The sequence below is a fragment of the Pelobates fuscus genome, chromosome 7, assembly GCF_036172605.1.
Source record: "Pelobates fuscus isolate aPelFus1 chromosome 7, aPelFus1.pri, whole genome shotgun sequence".
In the NCBI taxonomy this organism is placed as follows: Eukaryota; Metazoa; Chordata; class Amphibia; order Anura; family Pelobatidae; genus Pelobates; species Pelobates fuscus.
Window position 1 is genome coordinate 54,132,363 of NC_086323.1, and position 23,768 is coordinate 54,156,130.

At 39.8% G+C, this 23,768-nt stretch overlaps 1 protein-coding gene across 1 annotated transcript in view; it reads right to left on the reverse strand.

Moving 5' to 3' along the window:
- LAMC1 (laminin subunit gamma 1) overlaps positions 1–22,846 on the reverse strand; it is a 104,563-nt gene extending 81,717 nt beyond the window's left edge. Inside the window, exon 1 of the mRNA XM_063428292.1 lies at positions 22,199–22,846. Within this exon, the coding sequence (XP_063284362.1) occupies positions 22,199–22,580 (382 nt within the window). The 5' untranslated portion in view covers positions 22,581–22,846. The remainder of the gene's footprint in view (positions 1–22,198) is intronic.
- Positions 22,847–23,768: the final 922 nt, after the last annotated feature.

The window sequence follows — 23,768 nt, forward strand, 5'->3', positions numbered from 1 at the left end:
ATCTGGTATAAACAGCCCACATGTACAGACACAGGGTAACCTCTGATTGATCCTGGAGCATTTCAATCTACTGCAGAAGAGTCAAGCATAGACCAGTCAGCCATAGAGCATCTCCAGGCTGTCTGTTTCTGTTACTTAGAGGGAGTCTGTAAAAGGGGATCATATTGGAAGCAGTGTAAACATAAAAGGGAGTTCTGCACTTCACATCTGCAATGACTCAGTAACCATTCGGGGGAAGCTTTGTCATTGGGTTTCCTTATTGTTACACTATAAACCTTTTTAGTAACCAAAAGATAAAGAATACAATACTCCCAGCAACAAAAAAGTCACACAATAACATTTGGCAGCAAAAGGGTAATGGCAAATATGTAATTCAAAGACGCAATGAGAATTTTTTGAAGAAGAAAAAAAAAAAGTCAAGAGCAAAAGAGGATTAATCCAAAGTTAGAAAACAGTATAAAACAGAGTTTGAGAATTAAAAAAAAAAAAAAAAAAATACTTTGTTATCAACTTATCAAAACATACAGCTTAATAAATTCTTAATCAAAAGCCTAATGCAGTGCAAAGGTTCAGCTGTTCATCGCGGTTCTGAATCCAGGGGTAAAAGATATGATGAGTGAAGACTACAAAAAAAAATTTAGATTTACAGACCAGCCGGGCTCTCTGCACGAAACCTAAGTAGCACAAACCCTCCCCAGGTAGATTTGAACGCAAGCATCAAAGGACTTGCAATTAGTGACCACCAGAAGCTACAGATATGGTCTGCAAATGGATGACAAAGATGGAATTTCCTGAAGGAGTGAGATTAATGTAAACGAGTGATCTGCTCACACACCTGGTAGTTAATTAGCAAGGACTAAAAAAACACACACACACACAAACATCACACAACAGCAAAAAGAAACAAAGCTGAACAAACGCCAGACTACTGTACTTCAAAGCCTCGTCTCAACCCTGTCCTGTCTGACTACAGTTCACATCATCCTCCAACAACCCTGTACTATTAAAAAGTTTAGCCACAGCAGACAAGCCATTCTTTACAAGAGCGACTAGAATTGTAAAATATGGTGTGGTCACTATTGCCTCCCACATCAAACGCAAAGATTACAGCTGAACTTGGCCAAAGGATTCCAGAGGATTGTCTGTCTCAAACTAGACTAACCCTCCACATGTATGTTTCTGAATCAGAGGCAGAGTGCTAGCTAAATTGCCAGAAATATGTACTAATCAAATATACATTAGATAAAGACGGATGCTAGGTTCCTCCATGTATCTGGGAGAGTGAATGCAAGTACACGTGCTACAGAAGACTACAGTAATCAGCAACAGAAAGAATAGCCAAAAACATTCTTTTGTTTGCAACAATCACATTTTAACAATCCATCTGCCAACAGTCTGTAGAGCACGCTGTATAATTTATTATAGTTAAAGCCATACCAAGTCTTTTTCAACAGGACAGGTGCTGTTAAAAAAATGTATGAAATGCTCTAGCAGCAGTCCAAACTAACCTAAAATGAAAAAAGTTTTTTTTTAAAATAACCACCCTGTTTCCTTGGCAGGTAAACTTTTGCTCTAACCATCTCAAACGTTCTATTTTAACCCCTTAAGGACCCAATTTCTGGAATAAAAGGGAATCATGACATGTCACACATGTCATGTGTACTTAAGGGGTTTTAAGGAAGTGTTGCACAGATATTGGAGATGTATTTTGTTTTCAGGTAGCCCCTATAAGTGCAAATCTAAACAACAGATCTACAAAAGTTAGAACCTACAAAAAAAAAACTAGCAGAACAATAAACAGAAAGACCAATGTGATCAAAAGAAAATGTTTAAATGGCTATTCCAACCATCAAAACCACTTAAATGATTTTAAGTGGTCATGGTGGCAGGAGTCTGGATGTACAGCGCATCTGTTTGAAACAGTCAACATCCATAGATATGTGCATTTGTGTGCGATTGGCTAACTACGCCCTGGCACATGGTATTTTGGCAGTCCAGAACTAGTTCCATATAGGAAAAAAGGGTGCGCTGTGCCTTTAAGACAAAAAATTGTGCAATATCTCTTTAAAAACCAATGTAAAATATTTGTGCTATAGTAATTCACAATATTAGTATTGTGGGTGTGGTATTAACTTAATACACACGTGAACATACACAAAAGTGCAAATGTGCTGATATCTCTGATATCACAGTGCTTAAGTGCAACACAAAATTAAAAAAATTGAAGTGGATACAATACCAAGCTGTATGTACCCTCGATTGGGTTGCTTCAAATTATTTGTGCATATGTATGAAAATGAAAAGAAAAGTACATAGCGTAATACAGTAAGGCAAATATAGCATATGGAGACAATCTCTCTATGGGTACACTCACAAGTGGGGAGCAGATAAGCCTGCTCCAACTGTATCCGCTTTGTATATGAAAGATACACAGGACGGCAGCAGCTTGAAAATGAAAAATAACTTTAATATCTGCAAGATTCCACAGTATAAAACGGTGTCACTTAGCTCCCTTAATCCTCCTCTGGACAAAATGTTCGGTTTGGTTGCCGGCAAACACACTACCGTAGACACTTCCTGGAGGCGGGGCTTACATGACGTAACCACTAGTTCCAGGCTGACGAATGTAAATTTTGTGCATATTTTGCATCTGTCCTCAGCAAGGACAGCGTGCTGGCAAGAGTCGTAATCTACGCCCTTACAAGCAGGGTTCCTGCAAGGGAAAAGCTCGCTCTCAGCCTCATCTGTGTGCTCCCTCCATTGCTTATATTTAGTTTTGTTGTTTTTAATTAAAATCCCTTTCCTTCACTGGTTTAGAGCGTACGCATGCCTGTGATTGGACCACACAAGGCACCTGGTAACATGAGACGGGGATCAACGCTGGGAGCGTTAACTGACGCTTGATTACAGGTAAGCTTAAAATAAATTTTTATATATATATATATATATATATATATATATATATATATATATATATATATATATATATTATATTTTTTTTTTTTTCAAGTGTCATGGAGAGACCTATTAGCAATGAACAATGTGGCATTGTAAGACTAAAGAGGCAAACTGTGTTAATGGGGAGAAGAAACCCTTTACGTATTCAAGATACTTGAAACCTCATTTCAAAAGATGTAGCCCACATATATACCTTATAAGTTATACTCTTCACATATAAAGCTAAAGTGCTTTAGGGGTCTGGAGTGTCCCTTCAAGTTTTTTTGGGGTGGGGGTATGAGTCAGGCTATACTGAGTCACTTGAGTATGAGTCAGTTATATCTAGCATATTTTACTATTTTAGTAGTATGAATGAATGAAGAAAAAAAAAAAAAAGTATATATATATATATATATATATATATATATATATATATATATACACACACACACACACACACACACACACACTTCATATGCATACATATATTAGGAATACAAAGTAATCTTTGCCTTTTTAAAGCACTGTCATGGTTTAGCTTTTCCAACATGTATCTACAAGGAGACCTTTTTATATTTTTGATAGTTTGCTTTATGCTATGGAAAGTTTGCATGTTTAATACTTTAGGAAAAAAATATATGCTGAAATGGAAAATAAAATAAATGAGCATTATATATCACTCAAAGCGCAGAACAGCTGACTCTTATCAAAACAGATAAGGCACAGAATAAATGGTTACCATGGCAGTATAAGCAAAAACATTCACACCCAATAACAAAAGTATACATACAGGTATTTAGATTTTAAAAAAATAAAAATAGTTTTTCTGCATACCAATAAATATGTCAACACCATAACAACTTTGCATCATTGCAAAGGTTATGGGACCTCGGTAGCAATCTCCCCTGCGACTATCCTACATATCGTCTGATCTCAATTATGTGTCTGTTTGTCCACCCATTGTACAGCGCTACAGAATTTGTTGGCGCTATATAAATAATAAAATAATAATAATAATAATAAAAATAATAATATCCCAAGCCGCAGATTAAAAACAAAAAAAAAAATCACCAGAATGAAAGTGTCCTGCTTGCAGAAACCTCTTCCTGATTAGGGAGGGGGTCGGTTCCCCGCAGTACTTTTGCCTGTGCAACAGTATGTCATTTTATTCTGTGGATTTTTAAAATGTATTATCTCTAGAAAGCATTAAAATAGTGGGCGTTACTTTCTGTGTACTAGAACCCTTTAAGCGGCTCTGTTAACGCTTCCTGAAATATTCACCTCTCTCTCTCTCTTTTTTTTTTATCACTATGTAATAACCAAGCACAAACAAAGGTGATCTCTCTCCTTGATGTGTGCTACTTTATAAAAGGCCACGGTGGTATGCAACACCATATCACACAAACTATTGTTCTTTTTTTTGAAGAAGGAAATGTCCACTTCACATGAAAAGGTACTTTGCAGGTGGTTGCAGAACGCGACTTCAGAAGTATGAATCTGTGGCGTCAGGCTGATTGCTGCTGTAAAAAAACAGCCCCACTCCCTCTCTAACCCCCAACCAAACACACACACTTCATTTCAGCCTTTCTGTAAATAGCAGCAGCATGCCTCACAATCCTAACCATGGCAGTGCCTTAAAATAAGCACAGGGCTGGATGGATAGACTTCCAAGACAGTCTTCTGAAAGAGAAGGAAGGGGGATGGGGGAAAAATGTTCAAATGAGAAGACAAAGACAGTGGGTGTACTAAATTAAAGGGGAAAAAAGTAAGGGGAGGAGATAAAACCAATAAACTTAATTAAAGTTAGACAAAAGAATAAAGGGGGTATTTACAAGATGAGCAAGCAAAGGATGCCCCCTTTAAACATGAAAGCATGCGGTAACCTGCTCCAGTCCGGACATGCTGTGATGTAAAAGCAGCTCATTGTGAGACTGCCTGATAGAGAACCCCTCGGGGGGGGTAGGCGAATTCCAAGGCTGAAGTCCTAGGTACGCAGGCCTCTGAGATTTTAGCACACCCAAACTCAAATTTCCCAGCTTAAATCCCTAATCCGGGACGGAAGCAGAGGTGCATCCCGTGCACAAGTCTCTACATGAGCAGGGCACATTCTGTCCTGGCAGACACTCCTGTAGACGGACTACAGTCAGATTACTTCCTAAAAGTAGCTTCTATTACATTATTTACTCCTTCCTACGATGGTTGGTTAGAGAATTATGGCAGTTGTTGTCCAACACGGTGCAAGTATAGCCTTAGACTCCCCTTCATTTTACGATTATATCTAGTTCATTCTATATATTGCCAGACAATTCTGCTGAATTTGCAAATGTATACATAAACGTCATAAAAGACGCGAAATGTATAAGCATTAAGTTTTATGTTTTTTTCACGGACGTGTTAACAATTCAAAGAGGAATAGACAAGCGAATATACTAATATCTATGACATGCGCGCGCACACACATATATATATATACATATATATACACTCACACAGACAAACGACTGTCTTTTAAAACACCGAATGAGGATGGCAAAGGAGGGAAATGTACCGAGTTAAAATGTAAATGAGCTCCAGAGATGTGGAACAACTTGGTAAAAATCACATAAGTGAGCAGATGGCTTGATAAGTGGGGTGAAGAGGCGTGGGTAATATGAAGAGTAGAGAGGCAATTAGGAAGCCACGATGGTGGATGAGCTACACAGCTTCACTTTGTATAGTCTGGATTTTAGTCGATGGGCTGCTAATAAAGCCAATAAGAAGATATTTGCAGTGTCCGAGAGCAAGATGAGATTTTGTTTTGTTTGTTTTTTTGCAGTATAACCACTCAGTGACAGACGGATGAATGAGAGCAATACTCTGAATTGGCATAAACGCAAAGGGGATTGAACAGAGATGGCAGTGGCAAATATGACATAGATACTTTGTGCTGGATAAGCTGGGGGATATATTTGTCACACTGTAAGGGAGGGTTTGGGTAATGGAGAGAATTTAGATGGAGGGAAGATGATCGGTTTAATTTTAATAGAGAGCAGCCAATATCGATTAGAACATTGAGCCAATTTGTTGTTTTGGCTCCACAATGACGTTAAAGTATTTGTATCCTTAAACCATGAACCAAATAAACATTTTCCGCACCTTTTCTACAAAATCCCACCATTAGAATACAAAACAAAGAAGAGGACTTGCATTAGATGACTGACTGACATCTGAAACCAATGGGCTTTCACTAATGTCGCGTATAATGCATGGTTATGTTTTGCCAGTCCTGTACTGCAGCGATCTTTTATAGAACAATAGAATCCAAACAATATACCGTATATACTCGAGTATAAGCAGAGTTTTTCAGTAAATTTTTTGTACTGAAAAACCCCAACTCTGCTTATACTCGAGTCAATTGTCTGTATTATGGCAATTTGCATTGCCATAATACAGACAATGGGGCTGTGGGGGCTGCAGAGCGTTTACTTACCTCTCCTGCAGCTCCTGGCAGCTCCCTTCTCCTCTGCGCCGGTCCGTTCAGCACCTCTGCCAGCTCCCAGTGTAAATCTCGTGAGAGCCGCGGGGTCATAGTGCGGCTCTCGCGAGACTTACACTGTGAGCTGACAGAGGTGCTGAACGGACCGGCGCGGAGGAGGAGGGAGCTGACAGGAGAGGTAAGTAAGAGCTCCCTGCCAGCCCCCTCCTACACAGTGCCCATCCACTGGACCACCAGGGAGTGAGAGCCCCCCTCCCTGCCATGTATCAAGCAGGGAGGGGGGACGAAACATTTTTTAATAATAAAAAATAATAATAAAAAAAAATAATAATAATAATTAAATAAAATAACAAATAAAAAAAAAAAAATAATGAAAATATTTTTTACAAAATAATAAAATTGCCCACCCCCCACCAAGGCTCTGCAACACACACACACTGCACTCATATATACACACACGCTGCACTCATACACACACACACAGCATTCATACACACACACACTGTAAATAAATATTAAATTAATATCATTTTTTTAGGATCTAATTTTGTTTAGAAATTTACCAGTAGCTGCTGCATTTCCCACCCTAGTCTTATACTCGAGTCAATAAGTTTTCCCAGTTTTGGGGGGTCAAATTAGGGGCCTCGGCTTATACTCGAGTATATACGGTATTCTGAATCACCTGAAGCATTTGTTTGTTCTCTTGTGCAGGAACTGATGATGCAGACACATGTTTGCCCAAAAATCAACTGAGAAACCGCCAAAAGATTAGGGACCATGTATTAAATAAATTGAAATTTTAAAATGGGTTTTGAGAAAGTAAAAAGCCCTAAATTAGATGGTTTACTATTTACGGTTTCAGCCGTATAAGATCTAACGAGCATCAATACAGGAAAAAATAAACAATTGTGTCACTGTCCAAATATTGATTATTATTCTATATATTATATATACACCGAATAAAATATAGAAAATTAACTATAAAAGAAAACCAAACAAATAAAAAACTAAATGAAAGCCTTATGTTAGTCTTAGCAGGGAGCCAGGATAAAGACTCCAAATTCCACAATGTATACAGATAAACAAGCGTTATACACGCAGCAGAAAGAGTTAAAGTGACAGAAAAAGTTCCATCTCTTCTTCTGGACTTAATGCAACATGTGGATGGAAATATGATGGCAGAAATATGCTGTAATGTTATACTATCTTTAATAAGAATGAAGAATGATAGTAGAAAAATGCCGAAACCCTGGGGAGGAACTGAACTGACAGAGGGCTTCAATTGCAAGAAACCCAGCCAAACGATCACTTCCTGGGGTAACAAAGCCAACAGATGTTTTATAGCTTACTCCAGTGTTTACATGAAGGTCAAATCTCTCCTTAAAACTATTTGTAAGGCTTGCGCTCAGTGATGCAGAGACGAGAAGCCAAATTTTAGCGCACACCTCAAGAACTTGTATTTTTCTGACGTGACCATTAGGATTTTTACAATTCCTTTGCCATGACTGTCTCCAAGCAGAGGTAGTTCAGCTGAGAAAGCTATTCATCACAGATGAAACAGCATCTTCTTTAAATCACATGCAAGTGCTTAGAACTACTTTATCCATTTTCTTTTGTTAATGTAATTTACAAAAAAATGAGCGTTGTACAGCTATTGTGCTCTTCCACCCCAACTTCCACCTGCTAACAAAACAAAATAAAAACAAAACAAAAACCAACAAGTACCTCCCCATCACTGTCAACAGCAACACAAATACTTGAACATACAATTATTTATGTTGCATTCTTTGTGTTTCCACAAACATACCCTACAGCGCCAACCTTGCTGTATTGTCAAACGTCCCAGAAAAGAAAGAACGCTTTATCCGTGCAATGCATAACAAGATCAAGTAAATCAGAATAGTTTGTCTCTTGTGACCCAGGAGACTGCATCCTCTCCACCACTGAATGCGTACATAAACAGCATAGGTCGTGTGAGCAAGCGTTCAAAAACCTAAAAACAAAAGGAAAGGATTTGCAAGGCAACCAAAAAGTCTGGAAAAAAAATACAGATGCTATGTTGCTTAACTATCCCAAAAGCCCCCATGTTCGGACCTCTCCCCCCTCCCCTAGCATTAGGAAAATTCATCTCCATGAACAAGACAAGGACCTACACAATGATTTGGTCTCAGAAGTTTCTGACCAACTGTGACCAACAGCACCCTCTTTGTATTCTCGGATGCTCTGTCCCTGGATAGGCTTGCATTTTAAAGGACGGGAGTGTAAAAAAAAAAAAAAAAGGGGGGGGGGGGGGGCAGGAGAGGAAGAAGGGGGACTTTTGGCTAAAAGACTACAAAAGCAAAAAAATAAATACGTTAAGAAATCTGAGTTTTGCCCCAAGCCTGGAAAACGCTCCTGCACCTCTTCACCAAAATATGAACCGGACATATGGGAGAGCATCCATGTGCACTCCAAACAAGCCCCCTCCTTTCAACAAAACAGACAAAAAACATATTCCTTTCCCTGACCCCGGGCCTTGGAATCTTAACTCGCTGTCCCAGAACTAAGCAGGAAACATGCTTGGATTCTCAAGACTGTTAAGTCACAGAAATTCTCTGTAAACCCCCAAATGGACCTACAATCCATTCTACAGATTAAAATCTAGCTGAAAAGCATGAGCAGGTGTCATTCGTTAGCGGAAAATCTAATTTAGTGGTAAGAAGAAGAAAAACAATATCAAAACACACATTGACTGATTAGAAAAATATGGCTGAAAGTTTAAAAATATTTAGACATTGGCACTGCAAAACAGCCACAAGGCCAACTCCACAAGAACACATATTTAGAGTTATTTAAAAATGAAAAAAACATGCTCGTCTACTGCTGGGGCTGCAATACAAAAGTCTTTAGAAAAAGTACTGCAATATTTGAGTCGAACCTTCTAGGTTGATGAGCAAGTACCATTCCATTCTGGTTTACGTTCTTTAAAGAAAAGAACTGAATCCCCAATTATCTGTTATTTTAAAGTCCCATTGAAAAATTGTCAAGTGATGTGGGAATATGTTGGCATAAAAAAAAGATAACAGAATGCAAAACTATCTACAAACATTAAGCCAGTGCCTTTATTTTTATTTTATTTCTTATCATCAAGTTATGCAAAAAGAAGCCAGGGGAATAATAGAGACAAGATAAATTGGGCCTTTTACCTAAAAAAGTGAGGAGCAAAAAATAATAAATTATATAAGCTGGTCGGGAAAGGATTGAACAACTACAAAATGGAGCAAATATCAAAATTCATCCATGTAGCAAAAGCCATGGTTGCCAGATTAACGACATGCACTACAACAGGTCTTGACAAATTTGCTTTTATTTCTAGGAGCCAGCTAAAAAAGTTTTTTTTTGTTTTTTTTTTAAACGTATTGAGCTTTATTTTGAATGACAAAAATACAATTCTTAAAGAGACACTATAGTCACCAGGACCACTACAGCGTCATGTAGTGGTTCTGTGGTCTCTAGCCTGTCGCTGCAGGCATTTCAATATAAAACGTAGATTTTTCAGAGAAAAGGCAGTGTTTACATTGCTGCCTGGTAACACCTCTAGTGCAGTCGTTCCAAAACTTTGGAAATTAACAGAATTTGGTTTACATTTGTGAAAATTCACTCTCAGACTACCCTGCTGGATCTTCGACAGTTTGGTAATAGACAATATGTGTACAGTCTTACATAAGTGCCGTTCCTGTACGTATACTGCTATCCATGCGCATCCATTTACATTACTGTAATTCACTCCACAATGGTCTCCACAGAAAGCATACTATCTATAAAGCTCTAAACAACTCTAGCCCTTTTCACTAATTTGTGGGTATGCCCTTTCTCAGTCTCTCCGCTCTGCCCGTGACCTACCCCTGTTTGCTGCGCGCACCCTTACTACTAAGTCGCTCTTGCAAGACTTCTCGCAGGAGGCTCCTTTTCTTTGGAACAGCTTGCCTAGCCACATAAAACTATACCCTAGCCTTCACTCATTTAAGAAGTACCTCAAAAGCCACCTCTTATGGTCATCCAGAGTAACTTCTATTTCCCAAACCTGTGTCTTGCTCTCGCTTAACCCCTTAAGGACACATGACATGTGTGACATGTCATGATTAGTGCCACACTCCACTGTCACCTTCCAGTTCTGCTACTTTCCCAATTTAATGCTCCACTGCTATCATTTTGTAATTGTCTCATTGTTAAGTTTTCTCCCTTGTAATATTGTAGCGCTGTGGATTAAGTTGGCGCTACAGAATGTGTGCCAATGATAACAATTATAATATCAGCTTCCTGTTAAATATAAAAAATACCGGGGGATTTAATGATATTTACTATATTATACACAACAAGGGGTTATTTCAAACAAACTTAAAAATATACAACCATGAGCAAAGCACATTAAAAAAGTAAGCCATTTTATTTGACCACTACACACCTTCTATGCGTTTCATTAAATTACAGGAGCAAGTGGCAATGTGTATTTAAACAATGATAAAAGCAGAATAGGAGAGATAGAACATTCCCAAAGGGGCTATTCTGAGTGTTCTGTCAAATAACTCTGGAATAATCCAATTAACACCATAAGTTTATATTGGTCCCAGATGGAAGCGATCCTTTAAAGGTCACCAAGTAATGACTTCCCCCATTATGATCTGGTGACAGGACAGGACGTCTTACAATCAATCATATAATTACATTTTTCTGGCCCGCCTATCGACTGAGAATACGGTTGCCCTGCCTGGAACCATAGCCTTTTAGAGTCTGTCACGTCATGCAAAACACCACATGACTTTCCAATTAAAAGTATGGTCGCATATCGTTTCTACAATTAAAAATTTCAAATTTAAATTCAAATTTTATTAAAACCATAATGGGACAAGTTGTAATAAAAATATTTAGTATGGAAAGAGTCAATCATGTAATTTTTTTAAAAAGAAAGTTTGGCGATATATTTTACACAAACGTTTTTTTATTGCTCCCCTTTCAACATTCTAATGCATAGAACACAAGATCTAAAACACAAACCAGCCACATGGCTAAGTGACTGACAGGCCAGCAGCCATGAACTACATTTCCCACAATTCTCAGCCAGGTGGATGTTGTCCATAGCAGTGCAAAAGGGAAATTCACACTTTGGTAAATAACCTCAATGTTGTTATACTGAAACACCAAGCCAGGGCTCTGTAAGACAACCTTATCTTTTTCGGAAAACACTGACTTTTTGTTTGGAGTAATCATTTGAGAAGTTTCTCCACTGGAAAGACTAGGCACAAACCATGACAAACCACACCAGATGAGAAATATGTCCCTTGAACAAATGCCATGGGTAGCAATGTACAGTTAGACAGGCAGCATTCTCTAAAACTCTAAAATCTAGGTTCATGTGACTGCAAGAGGTGGAAGCGAGATTCTTTTTTAAATGGTGCTATCGAATGATTATGCCAAAATTAGAGTCACTCTGCAATACTAGGTATTTAAAAAAAAAATTAAAAAAAAATGTAAACATGACCATACTAGTTTAACCCCTTAAGGACCAAACTTCTGGAATAAAAGGGAATCATGACATGTCACACGTCATGTGTCCTTAAGGGGTTATTAAAGAAATCGAACAGGACTGGCGGAACATCCCAAGGATTGTAATGTTTATACTACTAACCTACATTATTATTATTTATATAGCGCCAGCAAAATTCCGTAGCACTGTACAATGGGTACATGTATCCTCGCTGTATAATTGTAAAGTATTGCAGAGGTTACCTTAAAACAAATCTAAAAGTAGACTGCTGAAATCCAACTGTATCCCCTCCAGTTTAAAAAGCAGAAAAATATTAAAAAACAAAAACATGAAAACATATCCACAATGATACAAATTAATGTACAAGGAACCGATGAAATAATGTAGAGAATACTCTTAGGTTTATTCTTTTTTTTATTGAAAGACAAGGACTCGAAAAGCTTTTGCCAAGACGCTCATTCTGTTTGAGAATTCCACAGCCTCTGACATTACATAATTGTTTTAACAAGTTTTGACATGCAAGTCTGAAGGAGCCATGTTACACTCAATGCAAAGGCCTAACAACTGTGCATTAGTTCAATCCAAATTCTGTTCTAAGAAAGTTATTGTCGATAGCATTTCACGTGAGATTGTCGGGCACAATTAGAAAATCATAAACACAAATATATAAGGATCTCCATCACTCCTAAAAAAAAAATATATGTACAAAAAAGTGCTTTCCCACGCCCATATAACATAGTAAATAATTGGCAGCACTCACATGACTTGCAGTTGTGAAGTTTAAAATTATTCATCCCCAAAACAAAATCAACTTTGCATCTCCCCTACAGGGTCGACATAGCTCCTGGTTAGAGTCCTATGAAAAAGGCATGCTAGTCTGTCTCCATTAAAAATACACAAATGCCTTGCATGGGCAACCAATAGAAAAAAAAATCCACAATTAGGAAACAGGTAATTGCAGTTACAGAGGCCCCCAGCTACTTTTGAGCAGTGTATTCTAATTGTAATAAATAGAAGGAAAAAAATAAGAGCTACAGACCAGTTTTGATTACTACTAGAGGTAGTCCACCTGCTGTTCGTCATAATTCGTGTAAGTTTGATGTCCATATAAAACCTGCCTTAAAGGGACACTGTAGGCATCCAGACCACTTCAGCTCATTGAAGTGGTCTGGGTGCAATGTCCCTTTTGCACTAAGTCTGCCCACAGTGGCTGTCTACCAGACCGACACTAAGAAGGCTTCTTGAATCGAAACAGACCTTTTAGTCCGGTAAATGACGCTGAACATCCTCATGCTCTCCATTATTTGTTTATTTATAAAATATTTTACCAGGAAGGATGCATTGAGATTTCTCTCGTTTTCAAGTATGTCCTGGGTTCTCCACGAGGACATCCAGCATCAAATTTCCCCCCATAGGAAAGCACTGATTCAAACATTTGCCACACATGCACATTAGCACCTACTCATCGTAGTCTGTTGGAGGGGGCAGAGCCAGGAACCAGCGCTGGCAAAAGGTGAGTAACTAAAGGGTGTTTAATCCTTTATTCACTCGGGAGGTGGGGGGGAGGTAGAGGGAGCTATAGTGCTAGGAGTACAGCTTTGTATTCCTGACACTATAGTATCCCTTTAAATAGATCTTAGCACAGATTATAATTATTTTCTCTTTCACATAATAAAATAGTTATAAAGACATAGTACACAAATACAGTGTGAAGACAATATCAATGTGCAAAGTATCGCTGAGAAAGAATTACATTAAACTGGGTGGTGAAAAGACTGAACTATCATGAAGTCAAACAGAATGTTTGTGAAAATTAGTTATTTCATACCCCCAACTCCTGATTTTGGAATGCTGTCCCGCCATCCCTCTTTTGTTGCCTGGTGTCTCGCATTTGGCGGTAAAAGGAAACTGTCCCTGGGCAGCATAGTGCTAGCGCATCATTATTCGCACTCATACTCTGCAGCAGCCATTAGGAACAGGCAAGGAGCACATCAGCAGTGCTCCTTGCATGGTCCTGGAGGCTTGGAGCCAGTCAGGCTACCCTTCAGGAAGCGGGGCCACGCCTTTTTTTTTGTCTCACCTGCCATTTTTTGGACGAAGCTTCACCTTTCCAAGCAGCACTCGACCATCGTGGGCGTAGCTAGTGACGTCTCACATCACTGGCGATGCCCTCTTAGGAATCTGTTCACCTGCTCCGATTTGAAAAGAAGCAATGTTGAGGGAGGAGGAGGGGGGGATGATTATTTACCTATTGGTCATACTCACATATAATAGCACACACAAGAACTCAGAATATAGCAGTGTTACGTAAACAATTCTACAAGCCAAAACATACAATATGCGACCACTGCTTGGGTCCAGGTTTACAAGTATTGGAGAGCTCTGTAGAGATTATAGATTAAATATCCAAGTGATCTCCTGGTCTTCATTCCTTATTTTGAAGATTTTAGGTGTGGATCTGCTGCCTACACCATTCATGTGTACAATAGGTTAATTGTGTTCGTATACCATGGACCCACTAGGTTTGCAGTTGTGAGTAGATTTTAGAGACACTAAGCACTAAAACAGCTTAAATTAAGCAATTTTGGTGTGTAGATCACACCCCTGCAGTCTCAAAATTTCTGCTATTTAGGAATTAGATCACTTTGTTTATCCAGTCCAAACACTTCCTGAAAAAAATTAGTCTAATTTATTTTATCTTCACATATTGCCCAGAGCATTTAATTTAGAATTTGTGTTAATTACAAGCAAAAGCCTGCAGGAGCCTTAAAGTTCAATTAACAGAGCAAGTGATCATTTCTAAAGTAAACACACTGTGCTGTAAGATCTGCTTGAAAATTAAACTCGTTTTTCATGCAGGATGCATGAATCATGGCCAGGGGACATAAGGCCAGGGGTGCATAAACAAAGTGATTTAACTCCTAAATAACAGAATCTAGCAGTGAGACTGTAGGTGCATGATCTGTACACCAAAACTGCTTCATTAAGATAAAGTTGTTTTGGTGCTTAGAGAGAGTCCCTGTAAGTGCAGGACTTCAAATTTTAAGCAGCAAAATCCTCAATGATACAGTGTTTCGCCTGAGAAGATTTGCTATGCAGTTTTTACATGAATATATGCAGACAGTCCTCTAAATCCGATGACGCTATATAAATAATAATGATAATAATGCTCATTCTCTGAGTTTTTGTTTATTCACTTTATAGTGTGCATGGGGGAATGTTAGATATAACTACCCAAGTAAAGATATTTTTATTAGCGCAAAACACAACTTATAAGTCAACAATTCTCTCTCTCTTATGAGTTAGATGCCACTAGAGAGTGAGAAAAAGAAGAAAAAAGTCACACAAGAGATTTACTGTTCTAGCATGAAAAGTTAAAAGAGAAACGCAAATTGTGATTGCATGTTTTCTATAATGGAAGCACATAATTGAATAAAGGCACTCAGATCTGAGACACATTAGCCCATCTTTTAAGACTTTGCGTGGGAGCCAAGAGAAGAATCTGTTTCTAATCCTCAGAATGTGGAACAAACTATGTGTTCCCATTTTACAACAGCTCCCGAGGAAAGGTGGATTACAAACCCATGTCTGACTTTTAACTTTTTAATCATTCTATTAAAGAAAGGAACATCAACAACAAAAAATAATTCATGAGTGAGTGAATATGGAAAAGGTGACTGGTGTTTTATTTGTTTTTCATTTTGATAGCCAGGTTAATCCAGAATATGGAATTATAGAATGTTGACAACCTCAACCAATCATAATTTGTACTAACTGGAAGATATAAGGAAACAAATTTTACATGATGAGCGCATGTACGAGGTCTCAAAAGGTGGTTAATAAAGTGATCTAAACTACCTTAAAAAAAATTATATAAATTATTACACACACACACAGATAGATAGATAGATAGATAGATCGCTATCTATCTCTGCATGTTGTACCATGCTACTGACATTTTAAACATACAACGGACAATGGGCTGATATGGCAAACATGGAGACTGTTTTCCAGATTGGCTATTTTAATTTAAATTTTGTAAATCTGTAGCACGTCACAACAATTCAAGATTTAGTGAATAAATCAATCACCATTGGCCTTCTAAGTTTATACATCACCAGTCTGGTTACACTCATTGGGTAGAGTTGGAAACTATAGGTGGGGACATGCACAAGACAAACAGGAAAGACCTTTGCACAAATTATACAGAAGACTAAATAAAATGCTTATTTATAGAAGCAGTTGAATGGCCATACAAGTAAGTACAAACATGACCTAAAAAAAAAAAAAAATTTGTCAAAAGGTCTCAGCAATGCTATGTTTCCGACTCGTTTAGACTCTTAGACAAATCAGACTCTGATGTCATTCTCATCTTTTAAAATACAAATACCTGAATGGCATCATCTTTAAATCAGGACAGAATACTATAGTTACCCTCCGCTCTCAAAATAGCATGCACATATTTAGCTCTGTTTTTACCATAACACTTCGCACAGGAAAGAAAGGAGATCAGGGCAGAGTCAGATCCAGCGCAGACAAAGCATTGCAAACATACCTCTCTAAATCCAATACACACCTACTCCTCAGCAATTACATAGTTCATTCACCTTTAATGGTAGGCACAGGTTAGCAAAGAGTATTAAACAGATGGTGTGTTCACTCACATTGCCTGAGGTGCTATTTTCTGCACTAGGCATTCAAGCAACTCTTTGGGAGTATAATAAAAGCCTTTCACGGACTATATTTACTTACAATTAAGTCATTGGACAAAGCTTACAGAGCTACGGTCCTGCAGAGTTCCAAATGAATGTAGTCATATATGCAGTACTGGGGGCTATGCATGTTCAAAGTAAAGACGTATAGCAGCGCAAATTAAGTTAAAAGTGGACACTCACAGTTCCCAGACTACAACGCCCATAAAGCTTTGCCAGCAAAAAAAAAAAAAAAAAGACTGTTTGTAGAGTGGAGGTTTAAAGAACTGTATTTTTTTTTTTTTTCAGTTTTTTAGAGAGCGCCTATACCCTGCTTTTTCAATATAAGCTGTGTGTCTCGAAATGTACGTACGCACGCACGTAGGTAACGTTTAGATGAACACTCACAGCACCATAACCATTACAGTCCCCTGGCGTTTACCAATTGTAAGCAGTCAAATCATTTTAGAACTATTAGACTTCTGGTCTGCATAGCTCCCTGCCTTCCCACTGCTGATAGAGAGCGGAGAGCTCTTAAGCTGGCTCTCATATACTACTTAAGCGCTAGCGCAATAACTAAAAGTGGGAAGTGTCAGCTGATCTCTCTCAGCCAATAAGATTGAGCTAAACATTACAGGGCTTAGCTCAGACAAAGATCTTCCCCCTCTCCATCTACCGTAAAATGGTTTGACTACTTCGAAGGGGGCACAATGACAGAGGTGGGGAGTGGCAGTGGCTATAGTGTTTGGAGCATTCATTTAAGTATTTATCTTGGCTTATCCATGCTCAATAGGAGCAGCCATCCTTTTAGCGAAAATCATTTTGTATGCATCCACAGACCAAGCAGATAAAAGGGAGAGGAAGGGCACCTTCACAAATCCTGAACATGCGCAGTATGTACCATTGGTTAATAAATATAAAAGAAACAAATTGAAACCAATGTGGCTTAGTAGAGAAGTAAAACAAGAGATTAAAAATAACAAAAGGGCATTTAAAGCAGACAAATCAGAGGCATCCTATATAAGGAAGCAAATAATGCATGCAAAAATGCAATTAAAGTGGCTAAACTAGAAAATAAGTAATTAATAGCCAAAGAATGCAAAACCAAAACGCAAAACTTTTTTCAAGTACATCAATTAAAAAACAAAATGAAAGTGTAGGTACACTGGAAACAGAGATGGGTCTGTTAGCTAGTGAAGACCAGGAGAAGGCAGAAACTTTAAATAATTTTTCTTCAGTATATATTAATGAGGATTCTATAGTAAAAGATATGCAAATGATTGCTGCAAAAAAACCTGCATATAACTTGTGATTGGATAACTCGAGACAAGGTGCTACCGCTGTAAATAAAGCGCTGGGGCCTGACGGTATTCACCCACGAGTACTTAAAGAGCTAAGTGGGTTAATAAATGAACCTCTGTACTTAATTTTTCAAAATTCTTTTGTTTTAGGTATTGTACCGGAGGATTGAAGGAAGGAAGATGTCCTTCCTATATTTAAAAAGAGTTCAAAATCCTTGCCTGGAAATTATAGACCTGTGAGCTTAACTTCTGTGACTGGGAAAATATTTGAAGGGCTATTAAGGGATAATATTCAGGAATTCATTGGGAAGAACTTTGTTATAAGCAATAATCAGCATGGTTTTATGAAACATAGGTCATGTCAAACTAACCTAATTGCATTCTACAAAGAAGTAAGTAGAAGTATAGATAAGGGTGTTGCAGTGGATGTGATCTACTTGGATTTTGCCAAGGCATTTGATACGGTTCCTCACAATAGGTTAGTCTTCAAACTAAAAGAAATTGGTCTAGATGAATATTCTTGTTCTTGGGCAGAACACTGGCTTAAGGATAGAGTACAACGAGTTGTCATTAATGGTAAATTTTCAGGCTTGACAAAAGTGGTAAGTGGTGTCCCTCAGGGTTCTGATTTGGGACCGCTTCTATTTAACATATTTATAAATGATCTTGAAATAGGCATTGAAAGCCATGTTTCAGTGTTTGCAGATGACACAAAACTTTGTAAAGTAATACAATGTGAGCAGGATATTGCTTTGCTGCAGAGGGATTTGGATAGATTGGGGGACTGGGCACTAAAATGGCAGATGAAATTTAACATAGAGAAATGCAAAGTTATGCACTTCGGGGTCAAGAATGGACAAGCAACTTACACTCTAATTGGTAGTGAATTAGGGTTAACCACACACAAGAAGGATTTGGGAATTGTTATAGACAACAAATTAGACAGCAATATGCAATGTCAATCTGCAGTTGCTAAGGCCAGTAAGGTTTTGCATGTATAAATAGGGGCACAAATTCTCAGGATGAAAATATAATTTTGCCTCTTTATAAATCGCTGATAAAACCACACCTTGAATATGCTGTGCAATTTTGGGCACCTGCTCTAAAGAAGATATCATGGCACTAGAAAAAGTGCAGAGACAAGCTACAAAATTGATAAAGGAATGGAGCATTTTAGTTACAAAGAAAGGTTAAAACATTTAAATCTCTGTAGTTTGGAAAAACGCCGCCTGAGAGGGGATATCATAACATTATACAAATATATTCAGTGCCAGAATAAACCATTATCTGGGAAATCTATTCATAAACAGGGCTATACATAGGACACAAGGTCACACATTTAGGCTGGAAGAAAGGAGATTTCATCCAAGTCAAAGAAAAGGTTGGGGTTTTGTTTTTAACAGTAAGAGCAATAAGGATATGGAATTCTCTGCCTGAAGAGGTGGTTTTATCAGAGTTCACACAGATGTTTAAACTGCAAGTGGATAAATACTTGCAAAAACATAACATACAGGGATACAATTTCTAATTAGTGGGGTAATAGCTGGTTGATCCAAGGAGACATCTGACTGCCATTTTGGGGTCAAGAAGGATCTTTTTTCCTAGTTTGTGGCAAAATTGGAAGCGCATCAGACTGGTTTTTTTTGCCTTCTTTTGGATCAACAGCAAAAACTTATGTGAAGAAGGCTTAACTTGATGGACGCAAGTCTCTTTTCAGCTATGTAACTATGTAACAAGGCATCTCAAAATCTACTGAAAGTCAGTTTTATTTGATGAAGTCATCTGGGTTTATCACAAATGTTGCTCCTTACCAAAGAGGAGTAAAAGATGGCTTCTCCCACAGAGCAAGGGTTAGCCAGGAGACAAAAAAAAAAAAAAAATGAGGTTCAATACATTACACAGATAGCAAATTTGAGTTGAGTGACATTTTGTTAAAACTTAAGGGTTTGATCTCAACTCTCTCGACTACAATTAAAGGATTACACAAGTATTGGAAATAAGGTTATCCAATAGATTTCAGGATACGATGGGCGGGTTTGACATTGGAAAATAACATAAGAGTAAGACAGAAGTGGCATAGAACACTGCGCTTGTTGAGAGGTACAGACACACTACTGCCATAGAAAGTGAGAATTCAAAGTGAATTTCAAATTGAAGGCCAAAATAGCCAAATTGGAAAAAAATACTCACTTTTCCTTATATATGAAATTCACTTTGAATTCTTACTTTAGTGAATAACCCTGTTACTTTAAAATGATTTTACACCGCAATGCCTACTTAAACAGAGTTTGAAGCAGTTGTTTCTCCATGTATGCAAAGCCTGCTGGGTAACAGAGTACATTATGTAAGATAAGAAATGTTAAAATTAAGAGTTGCTAAGGACTAAGGAAATAGAGAGAGAAGGAAAGGCATTTCAAGCAGGACCAGCTTCTGTAGATCAAGTCTCACTGTGAAATGGAAAATTAATAAAGAGGATTACACTATAATATGTCTCATATAAAGCCAAATGCAATCAGAAGCTGAATACAACTGCACTAATTGCTCAGTTTAATATATGCCCGTATGAGGCCCTCGTGATGCTCAGCCAGGTGGCTTAATAAATGGCGGAGTATCACTGGAATAGTGGTACATAACAGCTGGTCGTCCACATTTGCCATGCTGGTTCAAAAAACAAAAATTAAAAAATAAGTGCAACAGCAAACCTCTTTGTAGAATGGTTCTTGGTATATGGAGCAGGATAAAGTGGGTGTATTTTTGGGGACTCAACTAGATGTAATGTCATGTTGCCAACAGATGCTTGGTATGTGTGATAATTAGTCAAATGTACTATTTTGCTAATACATGCAGAATTGGGGATAAGGTATTACAAGTAGGGTAGTGTTTATAGTTTGGAGACTTCACCCATACACAGATGCAGTGAGACTCATCAAGTGAAATGCCAAGGCTCCCAATGTTTATGGACAGGGCGCTCCTTCAGGCAGGTCCCCGGTGATAGGGACAGGGCGCTCCTTCAGGCAGGTCCCCGGTGATAGGGACAGGGAGTTCCGTCAGGGTCCCCGGTGATAGGGACAGGGAGTTCCGTCAGGGTCCCCGGTGATAGGGACAGGGAGTTCCGTCAGGGTCCCCGGTGATAGGGACAGGGAGTTCCGTCAGGGTCCCCGGTGATAGGGACAGGGAGTTCCGTCAGGGTCCCCGGTGATAGGGACAGGGAGTTCCGTCAGGGTCCCCGGTGATAGGGACAGGGAGTTCCGTCAGGGTCCCCGGTGATAGGGACAGGGAGTTCCGTCAGGGTCCCCGGTGATAGGGACAGGGAGTTCCGTCAGGGTCCCCGGTGATAGGGACAGGATGCACTTTGAGGGTTCCTGATGTTTGTGACAGGAATCCCAGCACTAGGGACAGGGTGCTTTGTCAGGGTTTCCGGTGATAGGATAGGGAGTGCTCTCGGGGTTCCTGATGTTACAGACTGTACTGACAGAGTTCCTGATGTTTGGGGCAGGGTGCAGTGTCAGGGTTCCTCGTGTTGCTTACAGGTTGCAGTGTCAGGGTCGCTGGTTTAACTCTTAGTTACAGGGGGCAGTGTCAGGGTCCCTGTGTTAGTTACAGGGGGCAGTGTCAGGGTCCCTGTGTTAGTTACAGGGGGCAGTGTCAGGGTCCCTGTGTTAGTTACAGGAGGCAGTGTCAGGGTCCCTGTGTTAGTTACAGGGTGCAGTGTCAGGGTCCCTGTGTTAGTTACAGGGTGCAGTGTCAGGGTCCCTGTGTTAGTTACAGGGTGCAGTGTCAGGGTCCCTGTGTTAGTTACAGGGTGCAGTGTCAGGGTCCCTGTGTTAGTTACAGGGTGCAGTGTCAGGGTCCCTGTGTTAGTTACAGGGTGCAGTGTCAGGGTCCCTGTGTTAGTTACAGGGTGCAGTGTCAGGGTCCCTGTGTTAGTTACAGGGTGCAGTGTCAGGGTCCCTGTGTTAGTTACAGGGTGCAGTGTCAGGGTCCCTGTGTTAGTTACAGGGTGCAGTGTCAGGGTCCCTGTGTTAGTTACAGGGTGCAGTGTCAGGGTCCCTGTGTTAGTTACAGAGTGCAGTGTCAGGGTCCCTGTGTTAGTTACAGGGGGCAGTGTCAGGGTCCCTGTGTTAGTTACAGGGGGCAGTGTCAGGGTCCCTGTGTTAGTTACAGGGGGCAGTGTCAGGGTCCCTGTGTTAGTTACAGGGGGCAGTGTCAGGGTCCCTGTGTTAGTTACAGGGTCTCTGGTTTTGGCTGTTACAGGGTGCAGTGGACTCACCCAGGTGCAGTGTGAGGTTGATGGAGTTGGGGTACTGGATCCCGGCCAGCATGGTCTGGCTCTGCCACCAGGTGGTGTCCGCCTGGTTGTTGTAGTCGGTCAGGTACTCGGAGCTGTGCTGCAGGTAGGGCTGGCTGCTGTCGCACAGGTGGCAGGACTTGGTGACCCCGGTGACTCCGGTCTGCACGCAGTACTCCTCCGGCGGCGAGCCGCACGTGTTAGTGGCCACCACGGTCACGTTAAAAGCCGCATTGACGAACTCGGGCATGCAGCGCTGCGGCCGCCCCGTGCCTTCCTCGGAACACTCATCCATAGCGGCCTGGGCCACCCCCGCCAGGACCAGCCAGGCCAGCAGCCGCACGGGCCGCATCCTCCGCTCCATGGCACTGGGCTCCTGGTCGGAAACTTCCAAAACTGTGTGTGTAAAGGGAGCTGGGGCCCCGGGGTGGCTCGCCGAGGGAACAAACTTACTAGCCCTGGGCAAGTCCGGATCACTGGGTGCAGCAACTCCTGCTAAACTTCGCTTCCTATCCCTCTGCTGGAATACAGGCCCCCAGGGCAAGCAGGCAGGGTGTGTGCGGGGGGCTCCGGGACCTGGATCTGGGAGAGGGGCTGGTACTGTGCTGCTCACTCCGGCACGGGGCAGGATAGAGGGGCCGGACGAGGACACACAGGGTGGGGGCTCTCCTAACGCAAGGGATCCTGGGACGCGTTCCCATGCAAATGATGGGAGCTAGCCTGTCTGCAGGGATATTCACTAAGGTGGGAATTCAGATGGACCTATTCACTAAACTGTGAAATGAGATCTGCACTGCACAGTTATGGGACAAAACCAGCCATTACAAAAAAACACAAATAAAAAATACCGTGACTCAGATATAATCACAACTTCAGTTTTAGAATTTTGGGATTTTCATTAATTGCAATTCAGTGATTAGGAAATAAACCAGAACATTTTATTTATTTATTTATTTTAGATTAAAAAACAAAATAGCCGAGGAGTAGGTTTTCCATCACTAAACCTCTTTTTAAAACGTTGGGTTCCTTTTAGAACTCTTTTTTTCTGGAAGAATTCTATAGGTCAGTTCCACTCAACACTGAATAATTTTTACCTGATTTTTTTTCCCCCCCATTCTGAGTTCAGAGTTTTGTGAAACTCTCTTTGGAGAGAATAATTTAAAATCTGAATTAAATTCTCTAAAATTTACACTTTAGTGAATTACCCTGTTAGAGTGTCAGCGCATGGGCAATAAGTCAGGGATGGAATGTAGATTTGTGATGGCTAACATTGGCGCTGTCTGTAAATGGCACATCCTTTGATGTTGAGCCAACCTCTCATTGGCTTCTCTTCCATTTAGGAGTGATGTTTGCTACGTACATTCTCTTATAAGTAAAATAGGAATATTTTTTTCCCTACACTAAACAAAAAGTCATGGATAATCTTGTGTTTAACTATGAGATAGTTACATAAATCATACCCGTTTCCTAAATGGGGGTTCCTGTTACACTCTGACAGTGCCAAGAGGTAATATCAGGTTTGCTAGTAAAGGACACTATAGTCACCAGAACA